General features: G+C 38.2%; 1 protein-coding gene across 1 annotated transcript in view; it reads right to left on the reverse strand.

The window, feature by feature from the left end:
* LOC149959038 (nitric oxide synthase-like protein) overlaps window positions 1-12,344 on the reverse strand; it is a 121,526-nt gene extending 109,182 nt beyond the window's left edge. Inside the window, exons 1-3 of the mRNA XM_090167319.1 lie at window positions 11,969-12,344; window positions 9,906-10,288; window positions 2,658-3,052 (exon numbers count right to left, since the gene is read on the reverse strand). Of these exons, the coding sequence (XP_090023445.1) occupies window positions 2,658-3,052; window positions 9,906-10,288; window positions 11,969-12,344 (1,154 nt within the window). The remainder of the gene's footprint in view (window positions 1-2,657; window positions 3,053-9,905; window positions 10,289-11,968) is intronic.
* Window positions 12,345-12,571: the final 227 nt, after the last annotated feature.

Below are 12,571 nucleotides of genomic sequence, written 5' to 3' on the forward strand. Positions count from 1 at the left end.
AATATGACACATCTTGGATTTAAATTTAGATCATACTCGAATTTGGTGTCACCCAATTATGGATATAATTTTGGAATCAAATTTAATACACCATTTTCGTAAAGGTATGACATTCTATCAAGAGTTATATAAAGCTGTTTACATAATAGTAGTGTGTGTGTGTGTGTGTGTGTGTGTGTGTGTGTGTTTAGCTAGATGCGGGTCATCTATGGCAGTAATTTCGAGGAAGTAAGGAATTAGGCGCTCGCAATTTTGGAAATCGACATGGTTTTCTCGGTCTCAAAATAAACATTCCTATATTATACTCCAAATGAAAAATTCACAATTAGATTGAAATAATAATTATAATAATTCTAATAATCAACTGGTTAATAGCCAAGATACCACCATAGGCTCAAGCTAACGAGTGACTTTTAATGAAATTATTCCAGGTGGCAAAGCCCTTAACAATGTTTATGGAATGGGGAACCAAAGAACCCGGCGTAAAACGCCTTTAGCTAGTAGGAAAAGAAGTTTCAAACTTATCGCAGAACATGCACTCACATTTTTTTATTTCCCTTTCTTAAAGCTAGATATCTAGGAAATTAAGTCTGGTAAAAATAATATTTAACATCTAAAAATATTCTAATGCTATTTAATAGATAAGCAACTAAACGAAACAACGGTTCTCATATTATTGACGTCACCTTGGTTCTTTCCCGGAGAGAATAGTGATAGTAGTATTTTGGTTAATTTAGGTTAGGTTTAGCTTGGCTGGCTTAGGTCACTATATTCATAAAAATATATTTTGTTTGAAAAATTACTTAAAAACATTTCTGGATGAAAATTGGGAACCGTTTGCTAGTCAAACGTTTTAACAAAAGTGACATAATTACCAAAAGTGTGACAACCCCTGTACTTTCGTAAAGGTTTAATGAATGCTCGACTCGAGATCGACCACATAAAAAGACTATTTATTGTCACCATTCTGGATCTCTTTTAATCTATGGTATTATATCGTAGGAAGATGGCGATAGCATCTCCACAGAACGACGAAAAATAAAAAAATACACTAGCTTTGACCAGTGCTACTTAGTTCCGCCGTTCCTCACTACGAGGCGTTATTTTTTTAGTTTTAACTTCCTTCCCTCCCCAAGGCATACGTTCCTCCCCCCCCCAAATTGTATTTCCCTCGTAACATTCATTAAGAAATAGGTCCGATTGACACACTTTTGGTAATTATGTCACTTTTGGTTTTAATAGTAGAATAATCGCTCTATTTAAGAATATCCATTTCAAATCAATTTAAAACTATTTCCTTTCAAATTCACAAACATCAATTGGTGTGCAGTCAATATGTATAACGTCGGGTTTATTTAATGTTGAATTCGATTAATCGTATTTGCACAACCATATTTACTTAAATGCTTTAAGGGCCAGATAATCATTTGAAAATTTCAGACCAAGTTTCATTCTGTACATCGTCACTCATAGTAGATTTAACCAATCATAATTTCATATTTTTATTGTGGGAAATAGTGAAATTTTAACGATTTTCTGACCCTTTAAAGTTGTTCGGTTTACTCTTTTCACTAAAGGTTGGCCGTTTCTATAGCATATATGTCATACAGCCAGCCGGCTTCCAAGGAACAGATAGAGTAGACTCAAAAACTATACGTGTATACTTTTATGACCTTTCAGCTAGGTCTCCAATGACGTTTGAAAAAAGAAAAAAAAACGGATTTGTACCGTTCGCCGAACGTTGTCCGTGGGGATTTTCAACAGGCCACCGAAAGGCATCGGCAGAAGCTCAAATTGTTTTGGTATTTCCAGCGTTTTTTAGAAACCTAGCTTTACACTCACGTTAATCACATATTTCTGACCTCGTGCCTTCTCGTTTTCCGCTCATTAATTGAAAACCTACAGAGCTTTCCTGTTACGATAATGAATCATCGCTTAACTCTTTATCGAAGGGGTAGTCACTTAGGTAATCAGGTGTACAAATCGTCGGTAATCACGGGAAATCGCTTAAGAAAATCACAGATAAATTGTTAGAAATAACTGAAAATCACAGATTAATTGTGAAAAATCACTGGAAATCTCTGAGAAACTATAGTGGAAATCACCGAATGTTTTTCGAAAATCAGTATTCGGGTTACAAAGATTTTACGAGTGACTACTCCCTCGCTCTTTATAGCTAATTTCGGGGTCTTTGAAGGCTTCCATTTTCACATGATTAATTCCCTTAATGATCATAATAAAATATTATTATCATAAAAAATATTACAAGTAAGAATACTCGTTTTGTACGGCTTCTAATTTAAAATCTTCCCCGAAAAGCAACGTTTAATATTTCAATTCGTAAGCCGCGAGGCGCTTTTAACGAACGTCATAGCTTAGGGTGAAACCATTGTATATCACTCGCTTTATAGGACTATTGCCGATTCAAAGGAAACCAGATATTCCGCGAGTATCAAACAAAAAGCGCCGGGATTGTCCAAAAAACCTTAAAGACGATGAAAGAGTTCGTCGTAAAATTGTCAACTTGAAAAATGTCGCCGCGACAACAAATCCACTATTTCGACATATTCTCGTTATAAAAAGTTGTCAAAGCGGATCGTGGAAGGTGAGGATAGGGGAGACGGAGGAAAGGGAAGAGACAAAGAGCCATAACTTACGAAAGATCCTTGGGCCTCTCTGGGGAGGAGGGCAGTAGACGTGTTGCACTCCATCGTCGTCCCTGGTTAACGTTGAAGGGTTGCAGGGTGGCGCCGAAGAAACACCTTTCGCTTCCTTCTTCGCTCTTGGGCTGCGGGGACAAGGGCGGAGGGCGCTCTTTCTTCTTGGTGGTTGGGCTGCCTTGGCTCTTCGGTGGCTCTTCCACTTTGCACTTCGACACGTCGGAACAAGCTTGATTTATTCTCTTGGCGGGACTCGGCGGCGGTGTCTTCCCCCTCAAATCGCTGGCTGAAGCGGCCACCACCGCCGCTGATTGACTATTGTTTAGCGCCGGGGCTTTGGCGGGGCTTCGTTCGTTCTCGGAGTCGTTGTTGAAAGCTTGTTTCTTCGGAGACTGAAATCGCCACGACAAAAAGAGAAGGAAAACTCAAATTTACTTTCATTTCAAGTCGGACGCTTCAGAGTTTGTTTTTAGGTCAAGGGTTTACAAACGCGTCATCTTAAGTGATTGGAGATCTCTACTGTTAAAACTTTCATTTCGAAAATATATTTGAGTCATAATTAACTTTTAATAAATAATAGCTGCTATAAAATGGACGATTACGACCTTCAACCTGGCGATTTTTAAATTGGAAATTTGGATACACTTCAGCGTTGCTAGGCCACGAAAGTCAAATATTTCGATTTCAGAAAACCAATTTTCGTACGCTTGAAATTTGACGGTGCATTTGACTTTTATCTGAATATTGCAGTTAAACGTAGGTGAAGGTTATATTTAACCTGTCTAATTAAATAAGGTTCTGCCTATTGAAAAACGCTTAATTTGGAAATGTTTTCCGGTAAATTCTAAAATTATCATCGTAAGCTCAGACCGAATTATAGAAAATAGCGTACTATTGTACGCCCTTAAAAATATCTTGTATCGCAAAATTTAGCTCGAAATTATCAGTGTGTGCGATAATGATTGTACGTCTGGCAACGCTGGTAAGCTGTTTTAAGAGTGTAGATGTTAATGAGGGTTGAACAATAGAACTTTATACGGATGTTAACAGGTATGTTATTCGTGATATCGGTAAAGATGCGTGATCTATAACCGTAAACGCCAAGGAAAGTGTCACCTGTCAGTTCCGAATCATATTGATTCTTTGCAAACAAATCATTACTTCCGAATGGATTACACAAGTTTCTAGTCCTAGAGGGGTTAAAGGTGGTGCTACACACACAAAAACTTTCAAAATAAAATGTTATCTGTTCTTGAATACCTTTAATTAACGGTTCCCTGTAAACTCCCCTTCTAAGCCTAAGGATTTTTTTGATGCCCTGGTGTAAGCGCTTATATCTTAAGCGTCCCCAAACTAGGAACCCTGCACAAAGATCCACAATTTTAGCTAAAAAATCAAAAGTGATCATTTACAAATAATATTTACAATTTTGTAATAAGGATATAATGGCGAGTGACACAGAACCGAAATATTTAGCTGCGACCCCAAGCGGCGAAATTACCTTCCATGAAGGAACCCTTGTGTTTTCGTTGGTGTCATTCGAGATAACGTAGAAAACAATAGTTGATTTTATAAAATGTCTTTACGCTTGCCCAGCTTGTTAAAATGTTGCCCTGGAATAGTTCAGCCAATGCCTAAGAATGAGTTCATAAACTCTTTATTGGGAGAGAAAACGGATCCACAGCTGAAGCGGGGAGGTAACATTTCAACAAGATGGCCAAGGTTATTTTATAAAAAGAACTATTCACAGTCATAAGTTATTTCTAACAATAGTTACAACTAGTTTAAGGGTGGGAAAAAACACTTTGTAGCATGTTAACATGCGATTTATTCCGAGAGACGCATGTGGATAACAATAATTTTTCTAACGTTTATTAGAAAACGTAACACTTACGAGCGTTAGTAAATTTTATGTTTTTTTTTTTAAATTTCCCTTCGCAACCTTTGGAGAAAGTTGGGTTTAGAAATTTGGAGAATATTATCGAAAAGCTAGTCTAAAATTGCCATTTTAGTAGCCAGAAATGAAAGGAATTTTTAATAAATTGGGAAAAACTAATTTACAGATGGAAATTAAAAGTAAATAAAGTCGTATAAAAAAGGTGTCAATATTTTTAAACGTATTCTATCTTTTTAAAGGAAAACGTTTCTTAAAAAAGAGAGCAGAGATAAAATAATTAAATTTAAATTTATTATCTTAAAAGTTATAAATTCATTTTTATCGAAAGGTTTAAAGCTATTATACACGGTTTTAAATCGGTATCAGTATATGATAATTAATTTTTTTATGTACTCTAGCAAACACTCGTACAAATTAGATTAACTTAATATTGTTTCCAATATTGTACAAATTAGTTTTATCAAGCGGAAACACTAATTGACGACTCTCATTAGAGCAAGGTTTTATTCGTTTATTTATGATTGTCGGGCTGTCAGCTGCTGCATCGCAAAGAAGTGAAATTATGGCATGGTTTATAAACCATGATTATGGTTCCTGTGTCTGAAATAAACTATATATTTTCATATCTAATTTTTTTAAATTTATCCGGCTTGACAGTTGTGATTTAAAATTAAAACATCTGTAAGTATTAAGTAGTATATTTAATATCTTAATCATATTTTCAGCTATATAAATACTGAAAATATAAAAGCATTAAACCATATCATATTTCTTCGCAACGGTTACGTTAAAATGACGTCCGTAAATTTTAATCGAAGGAGTACGTTTCCAGTTCCTTAATTTAGGGCTTATCGATTAATTTGATTTAAAAGAGTTTGGTATTGATGGTACCCTCTCTATCCATTCCCTTTTCAAATCAATGTCCCTTGGAAATAGGTGAAAACTAGTTTGGGAACTAAAGGAAGTATTCCCACCAAACTTTCTCCGAAGGTTGCGAAGGGAAATTTAACAAATTTATTAAATAGACTAACTGCAAAGTTTTTTACTAATAAACTTAGGAAACATTATAGTTGTCCACCTGCGTATTATATAAATAAATCGCGTGTTAAAATGCTCCAAAATGGCCTTTTCCAACCCTTAAACTAGTTGTAACTATGTTTGAAATAACTTATGACAGTGATTTTTTTCCACATTCTACGTTCACTAATGTTTATCGGATGACCCCATCGAAAACCCTGTGTTCCTTCCGGGAAAGTGGCTTCGACGCTAGGGGTCGCAGCTAAAAACTTTTGGCGCTGCATCACTCGCCATTATGTCGTTATAACCAAAATGTAAATATTATATGTAACGGCCAATTTTTTAATTTTGGCCAAAATTTGGGCTCTTTGAAACACTGTGCCTTGGCAACGGCGCTGGTCACATGAAGGTGTTGGTTCACACAATTTGTTAAAAAATGTTACGAATAGTAAACGTAATTTTTAATTTATTTTATGAAACAATTTTCAAATAAAAGTTTGTATTTCTATCGGCTTTAGAATAAACTATATTGTTGTAAATGATTAATTTTAAAAGATAATCATTTATAGTAATAAGGTTAATGCAAAGGTGCATAAAAGATTTTTGAGGTTGAGATCAAGTTTTCCATTTACAAAAGACCGCCCATTTGGCCACCCCTGGGTTCATGCTTATATTTAAATTGTTGTTTTTATGCTCCGTGTTGAAGAGGAAATATTTAAAAAAAATGCTTGTTAGCTGTCCATAATACTATGGACTATATGTGAGGCGGTCAAAATGGCTGTCTCACTGGCCGAACGTTGTTTCGCAAAGCGCACTTTTGTCCGGGGCTGGTTGTTTTGGTGGCCGCTGTAGTGCTTAAGGCGGAGCAGCGGGGTACAAATACATATACTTATGTCCATAATACTGGAGCTCTTGAGGGGCTCCACACCCGGCGTTCGGTGTCGCGGGGCTCTTGGGGGCGGTCCACACCCGGTTTGCTGGGTCACTGGAGTCCTCGAGGAGGTGTCTCGTGATCGGGGCGCTGGGTCACTGGAACCTCGGGGGTGTTCCATACTTGGCATTCAATATCCTACTGGGGAGGATTTGTGTGGTGGAAGAGGAAGTCACTCTAGTCCTCAGCTGTGCGAGGGTGGGAATTAGGGCAGCCCATGGTGTCGCCTTTTGTTGGGCCATGATGAGGGCGTTTGTTTGCCATATGTGAGCCTGTCTTTATGGCTGTCTCACTGGCCGAACGTTTGTTTCGCAAAGTGCATTTTTGTCCGGCATGACTCTTTGTCTTGTGTGCCGCCGTAGTGCCCAGCGGAACGGCGGGGTACAAATACATAACCTTATGTCCATAATACCCACTGTCCCTATCTGTGGTGTGATGGGGTCACTGGAGCCTGTGGGGGGCTCCATACCCGGCTCTCAAGGTCATGTGATCGGGGCGCTGGGTCACTGGAACCTCATGGGTGTTCCACACTCGTCATTCTGTGACCTACTAAGGAGGGTAGTTTGCAGTGGAAGAGGAAGCCACTCTAGTCCTCAGCTGTGCGAGGGTGGGTCTCGGGCAGCCCATGGTGTCGCCTTTTGTTGGGCCGTGATGAGGGCGTTTGTTTGCTATATGTGAGGCGGTCAAAATGGCTGTCTCACTGGCCGAACGTTGTTTCGCAAAGCGCACTTTTGTCCGGGGCTGGTTGTTTTGGTGGCCGCTGTAGTGCTTAAGGCGGAGCAGCGGGGTACAAATACATATACTTATGTCCATAATACCCCCCCCCCCCGGTATGTTTTATTTAACGGTTAGGGGGTATACAAATCTTTAAGTGTATGTCCATAATTTGTGAGTTAATCAGCTACAATGGGCCGAAATTTAGGAAATATTAGTATAATTAGTTTCTTCAAGAATGTATTTATTTATTCATAGAGATAGTGACTGCGTCGAGACCACGCGTTTAAACTACAATTTTATTAATTAAATTATTTTAAATTTTATTTTAAATTATTTAAAGTAATTGGCCTTCTGAGTCCAAATGCTACACACAAAGATTTTTTGGTCTTCGGAAATCGGTGCCGATTTGGAGGTTCTTTAATTTACGAATTTTTAGGAAACTATAACAGAATCAAATTCCTCCAAAATACTCATGTTGAAATGTTAAATTCGAGGCTTAAAAATTGCGTAGATATTTTAACTGTTTTATTTTTTTAATTATCCTGTTTGATTTTGATTAAAAAAGTGAGGAACGTGTTCGAAGACGTAAAATTAGCTTCGTTCATTGCGAAGCAGATCACGTTTCGGTAAAAAATTACAACGAAAGAATCGTTTAAAAAACCCGAAAAAACGTATTCGTTTCGCGATTTAATTTACCGAGCGGAAATTGATTTCAGAATAAATTTACTCTTTAAATTACCAGCGCTAAGAACTTAACTAATTTTAAGTCATTCTCAGTTAACTGGACTTCAAATTTGTATTAAGTACGATAACCACAATGAATTTTGTTCAGTATATTTTGCTTTCTAAATGAAGTCGATAACGTATGCAGTTTCGAAGGATAATGCTGCTTATTATATAGTTTTTTTACGATTGAGAATCGGTAGTATTTCTGTGTGCGGAAGGTAATTTACTGAAATCACGTCAAAATAGATAAAAGTTTGCGACGACATAAAATGGGATCTCAGATATTGATAAACAAGATAGACAAGCCACCCTTTTATTTGAAAGCCAAATTTCTTATTTAAAGATAAGTACTAAGTCTGCTTTTGGAACATTATTATAAAAATTATTTAATTTAATTATACTATATCACTTTTGAAAGGGCCACAATTATCGTATGCTTGAAAAATGGTCGTAAATTTGAATTTTGTTCGAATGTATAGTTGGTCCTATTGAAACAATATTCACTGAAACATTTGATTATTAGAATTTTAACCTGTTGTTCGCTAAGCTATAAAATTATCGTACAGTACCGTACGATAAGGTCGAATTAACGAAAATAACGAGTTATCGTACGATCCAAAATTTGGACTTAAGTTATCGACTTGTACGTCCGTTTGGCAACGCTGTATACTATTATCAAGAATGTATATATTTCTACTGAAGGATAATGATTACGTTGAGATGATTTTTAGCAATGCTGCCAATCCACCTCAAGAAAATGAAAACAGTCCGAGGCTATTGAATCTAATATTATAGATTTTTGTCAAAATTTAATCACCCAATAATAATGGAAATATTTCATTTTTCGAGTTAAATAGTAGTCTTTAACAATCGTTATTGTTTTCGTCCTCAGTAAATACAATGCGAGTTATTTGTGGGCAGTGAAACGCGCATTATTTAGCTAACATCCCATTTGTTTAACGAAATCGGCGAAAAGGAATACAAATATCTCAAGCTAAACGGCCATCCGACCAGCGAGTCCTATCAGGCTATAGGTTTGAAAAATAAAGTTTTGATTTAAAAACAAATGAGAAAAGAGAGAAACGTTATAGCAGATGTTCCGCTCAGTATTTGCATTGACGATTCGCGCATTACTCGAAATGTCCGAACCTATATCTCCTTTCTTTGGGCGCCTAGACCAGAATACATCATTCAGTATAAATAGTGGAATCACTGAACGTCCGTGCGATGGAGCCACAATCGAAACAAAGTGAACGAGCTCGATTTGGGGATTACGCGAATACAATCAATAACCGAGAGAAACTTTCCAACTTTATTACTTAATAGAAAATGCACGTTTATGACTGAATTGGCATTGACTGTTATGGATAGTTACTGTCTACAAATATAATGCATTTGGATACTAAATAAAATTATTGATCACGATAATAAAAGGAAAAGAGGTTACATTAAATTTAAGGATATTAAATATAATGTCATATTTTATTTTGGTATTTATACGTATAGATTTAAATAGTTAAAGGGCCACATAATTGTTGGATTTCTGAAATAGGTTCTGAAAAATTCCAGAATTTGATTGGTAATTCTGAAGGGGATTAACTACCTGAAAATCGGGAAAAAATTTTCAAATAATTATGTTGCTTTTTAAAACAGTTTTCCGTCAATTTTAAAATTAATAGTTATTTAGATTTAACACGTTAAAGAATACGAATTTGATTAAAGTAACTTCAGGTCATGGTTATATCAACTAATATCAGCTTTAGAGCATACGTGCCGAAATGAGAGATCGTTAGTAAATGGAAATCTTGACCTTGAAAATGGTAATTTCAACCTTCAAAAGGACGTTCTTTTAGATTGGATATTTGGGCAACCCAACACCAGAGAAATAGAGCTACTCTGTTAGTTCCCAGTTCAAGATAGCAAATATTATAGAATAGCGAACGCACGACGAGCTCACCTTTAAGATTGTCGGTATTTTGTCCACAGTTTCGGAGACGCGAACGAGTTTGGGTGATCCGTCCTGGGCGTAGGTGGTTTCCAGTCGAACTCTTTGTTCCTTGGGGCATCTGATTAAGATCTCGACTGGTTTCCCCACCGCCACTGAGCGCAGCAGCTCGACGGCCGCCTCGTAGACCATTTCGCTGACGTCTTTGCCGTCCACTCCCAGAATCAGGTCTCCGGGCTGCACCAGGCCGCACTCCTCCGCCTCGCCGTTCTTGACCAGTTCCGAGACCACCAGCCTGGGCGGCGTGGCTCGCTGTTTCACGATGAAGCCGAAGCCGCTCTGCTTCCGCTTCACGAGCCTCACCCGGAACACCGACGAGTCCGACATTCCGCGACCTGCGGACACAAAACATTCAAATTAAACCAAGACCAATGATTATTTACCATAAACAATAATAATAATAAATAATAATCAGCTAGGCTAATACCCAAAGCAGCACCATTGGCCCAAGTCACCCAAGTCATCAAGCAACTTTTAATTCCTTAAACAGGTGGCCGGGTTGCAATGCGTAAAAGGGTGGTGGCAAGCCCTTCATGCCACGCGGGCCAACAGCGCCCTACACTAACTATTACCGTTAACCTCTAAAAGTTTTTGTGGAAAGAGGAAACGGAAGAAATGGGGAGAGAACTTGCAAACTACGCAGGAGTGGTTCCGAGTTTTCACCCAGTGCCATAAGTTGGAATCGAACCCGGCACCTCTTTCTGTGAGGAAACTATATATGTACCGTGATTCGAATGCGTCTAGGGAACGGGCGGGGCTTAAACTACGTTAAATGTAATAGTCCAGGAGACAGAGGGGTGAACCGTCGGATTCGGTCCGGCAAAGGTATTTTGAATGATTCTGGTATTTTCGAGGGTGCTGATCACGAATCTGCCGGGTTCCAGAGCGATAAAGTTGGGTATTTTAAGTTATGACGTCATCAAGATGGCTGCCGGTACCATAACACTAAACGGGATTTACCCCCCGAACGCCTTGTCCGAATATTTCGTTTAAGGTGTCATTTGATAGATATGGCACATTTTAATATCATAGTCGTGATGAATTACCAATATCTATCACCAGGGGGCAGTGTGATATTTTTTTAATCCCTTAATGTTGATTTTTGCAAATAATATAGGCTTGTAATATCGCATTTAAAAGCATTTGCCCGACCGCTACATCATTTCGACGCTGTTAAATTAATAAATTATTCATAACTGCGCTGTGATAATTTTAAGCCCGTAACTGTGATTCGTACAAACATAAGTGTATCATTCTCTCTAAGTATACAAAACTCTATGCTACCTATGTCCAGAGTCTTTTGTCGGGGTCGGTCTGGCAGCACTTTACAACCGTCCTATACTGTGTATCACCTCAACCTCACTCTGAATTTCTACTGCCGAACCTAACGTTTCTTACATTTCTTACGGTACGTTTCACGTCTGAAACGTGTCTCGGGCGTCCGAGAGAGAAAAATTTTTGGGGGTTGGCTCCTCGAGTCCTTCCCCTAAAAACCTCTACCATGCCTCTGCGAATCTAATTTTTCTAGATAGATGGTCTCTGCTCCTCACCTTAAGTTGCCGTCTTGACCACTCGGTGGGGCCTCCGCCGAAACATTTTCTCTCGCGTTTGCTCTATATACAAGCTCTGACGTCACGAAACCCAAACTAAGGTACCCGACCGAGACCCGGAATTTGTCTACTTAGAGATCCACATCCACTTAGGGTACAAATAATATGTAGGCTTGCAATATCTTATTTGAAAGAATTTCGCGATCCCTTGGTCGGCAGAGTACTAAAGAACCCCTAATTTATTAATATATTCCACTAGGGTGAGTTGTAAAAGGATGAAATTCAACACATTACATATGAATAAAAATATTTATTCAAATGACATACATGTATTTATCAGTTTTCGCCTTATCATCGTCAAATTATACAACCACTGGATTAACTGAGTATTTATTTTTACAGTTATCGCCCCCCCTTCACATTTGCAATAAGACGTACACGATAGGCCAGAAGAATTGAAGTTACATCGCTTTCCTTCGCACATGTTTTTAGAATGGCCAGAGCAAGCAACAACTTTCAGCAACCCTTCAGGGGCTACAGCTGATGTACCAAAATTTGGTACTGGGACCTCCTTATCCAAGTGCCCCCCAAATTTGCTAATTTTTAAATTTGTGGGCTCAAGCTTATCCGCGGCACACCAAGTCAACACTTGAAGGCGAGCCCATTTTATGTGGTAAGCTGAAGCTTCATTCGTTGGTGGAAGAGATTTAATTTTCGATGGGTCTTTCCTCCTACTAAAAATTTGGTATCGTAACGTGGTCATCTCAGTCCATTGGCTTCCACCGTACAAATTGACCATGAAAGCTTTATCCACTTTTGCGTAATTTTCTTCCGATGCCATCTCGTCGCGCATTAGGGAAAGATATAGTTTCGATCTGAAAAAAGATTTTAAGGCACCAACCTTCCCTTTCCAAAAACGGGTAAGAAACGGAATCGCACCCGGTCAAAGCCTTTAAGAGCAAAATAGAGCCTCTTATACCTTCCAATTTTGAAACGGTCTTCTTTATATCAATTATTCGTCCGTCAAACATCTTCGTCGACACTGTGAAGCTTATTTTGTATTTCCAA

Source organism: Leiobunum rupestre, chromosome 2, assembly GCF_980474605.1.
Source record: "Leiobunum rupestre chromosome 2, qqLeiRupe1.1.hap1, whole genome shotgun sequence".
NCBI lineage: Eukaryota > Metazoa > Arthropoda > Arachnida > Opiliones > Sclerosomatidae > Leiobunum > Leiobunum rupestre.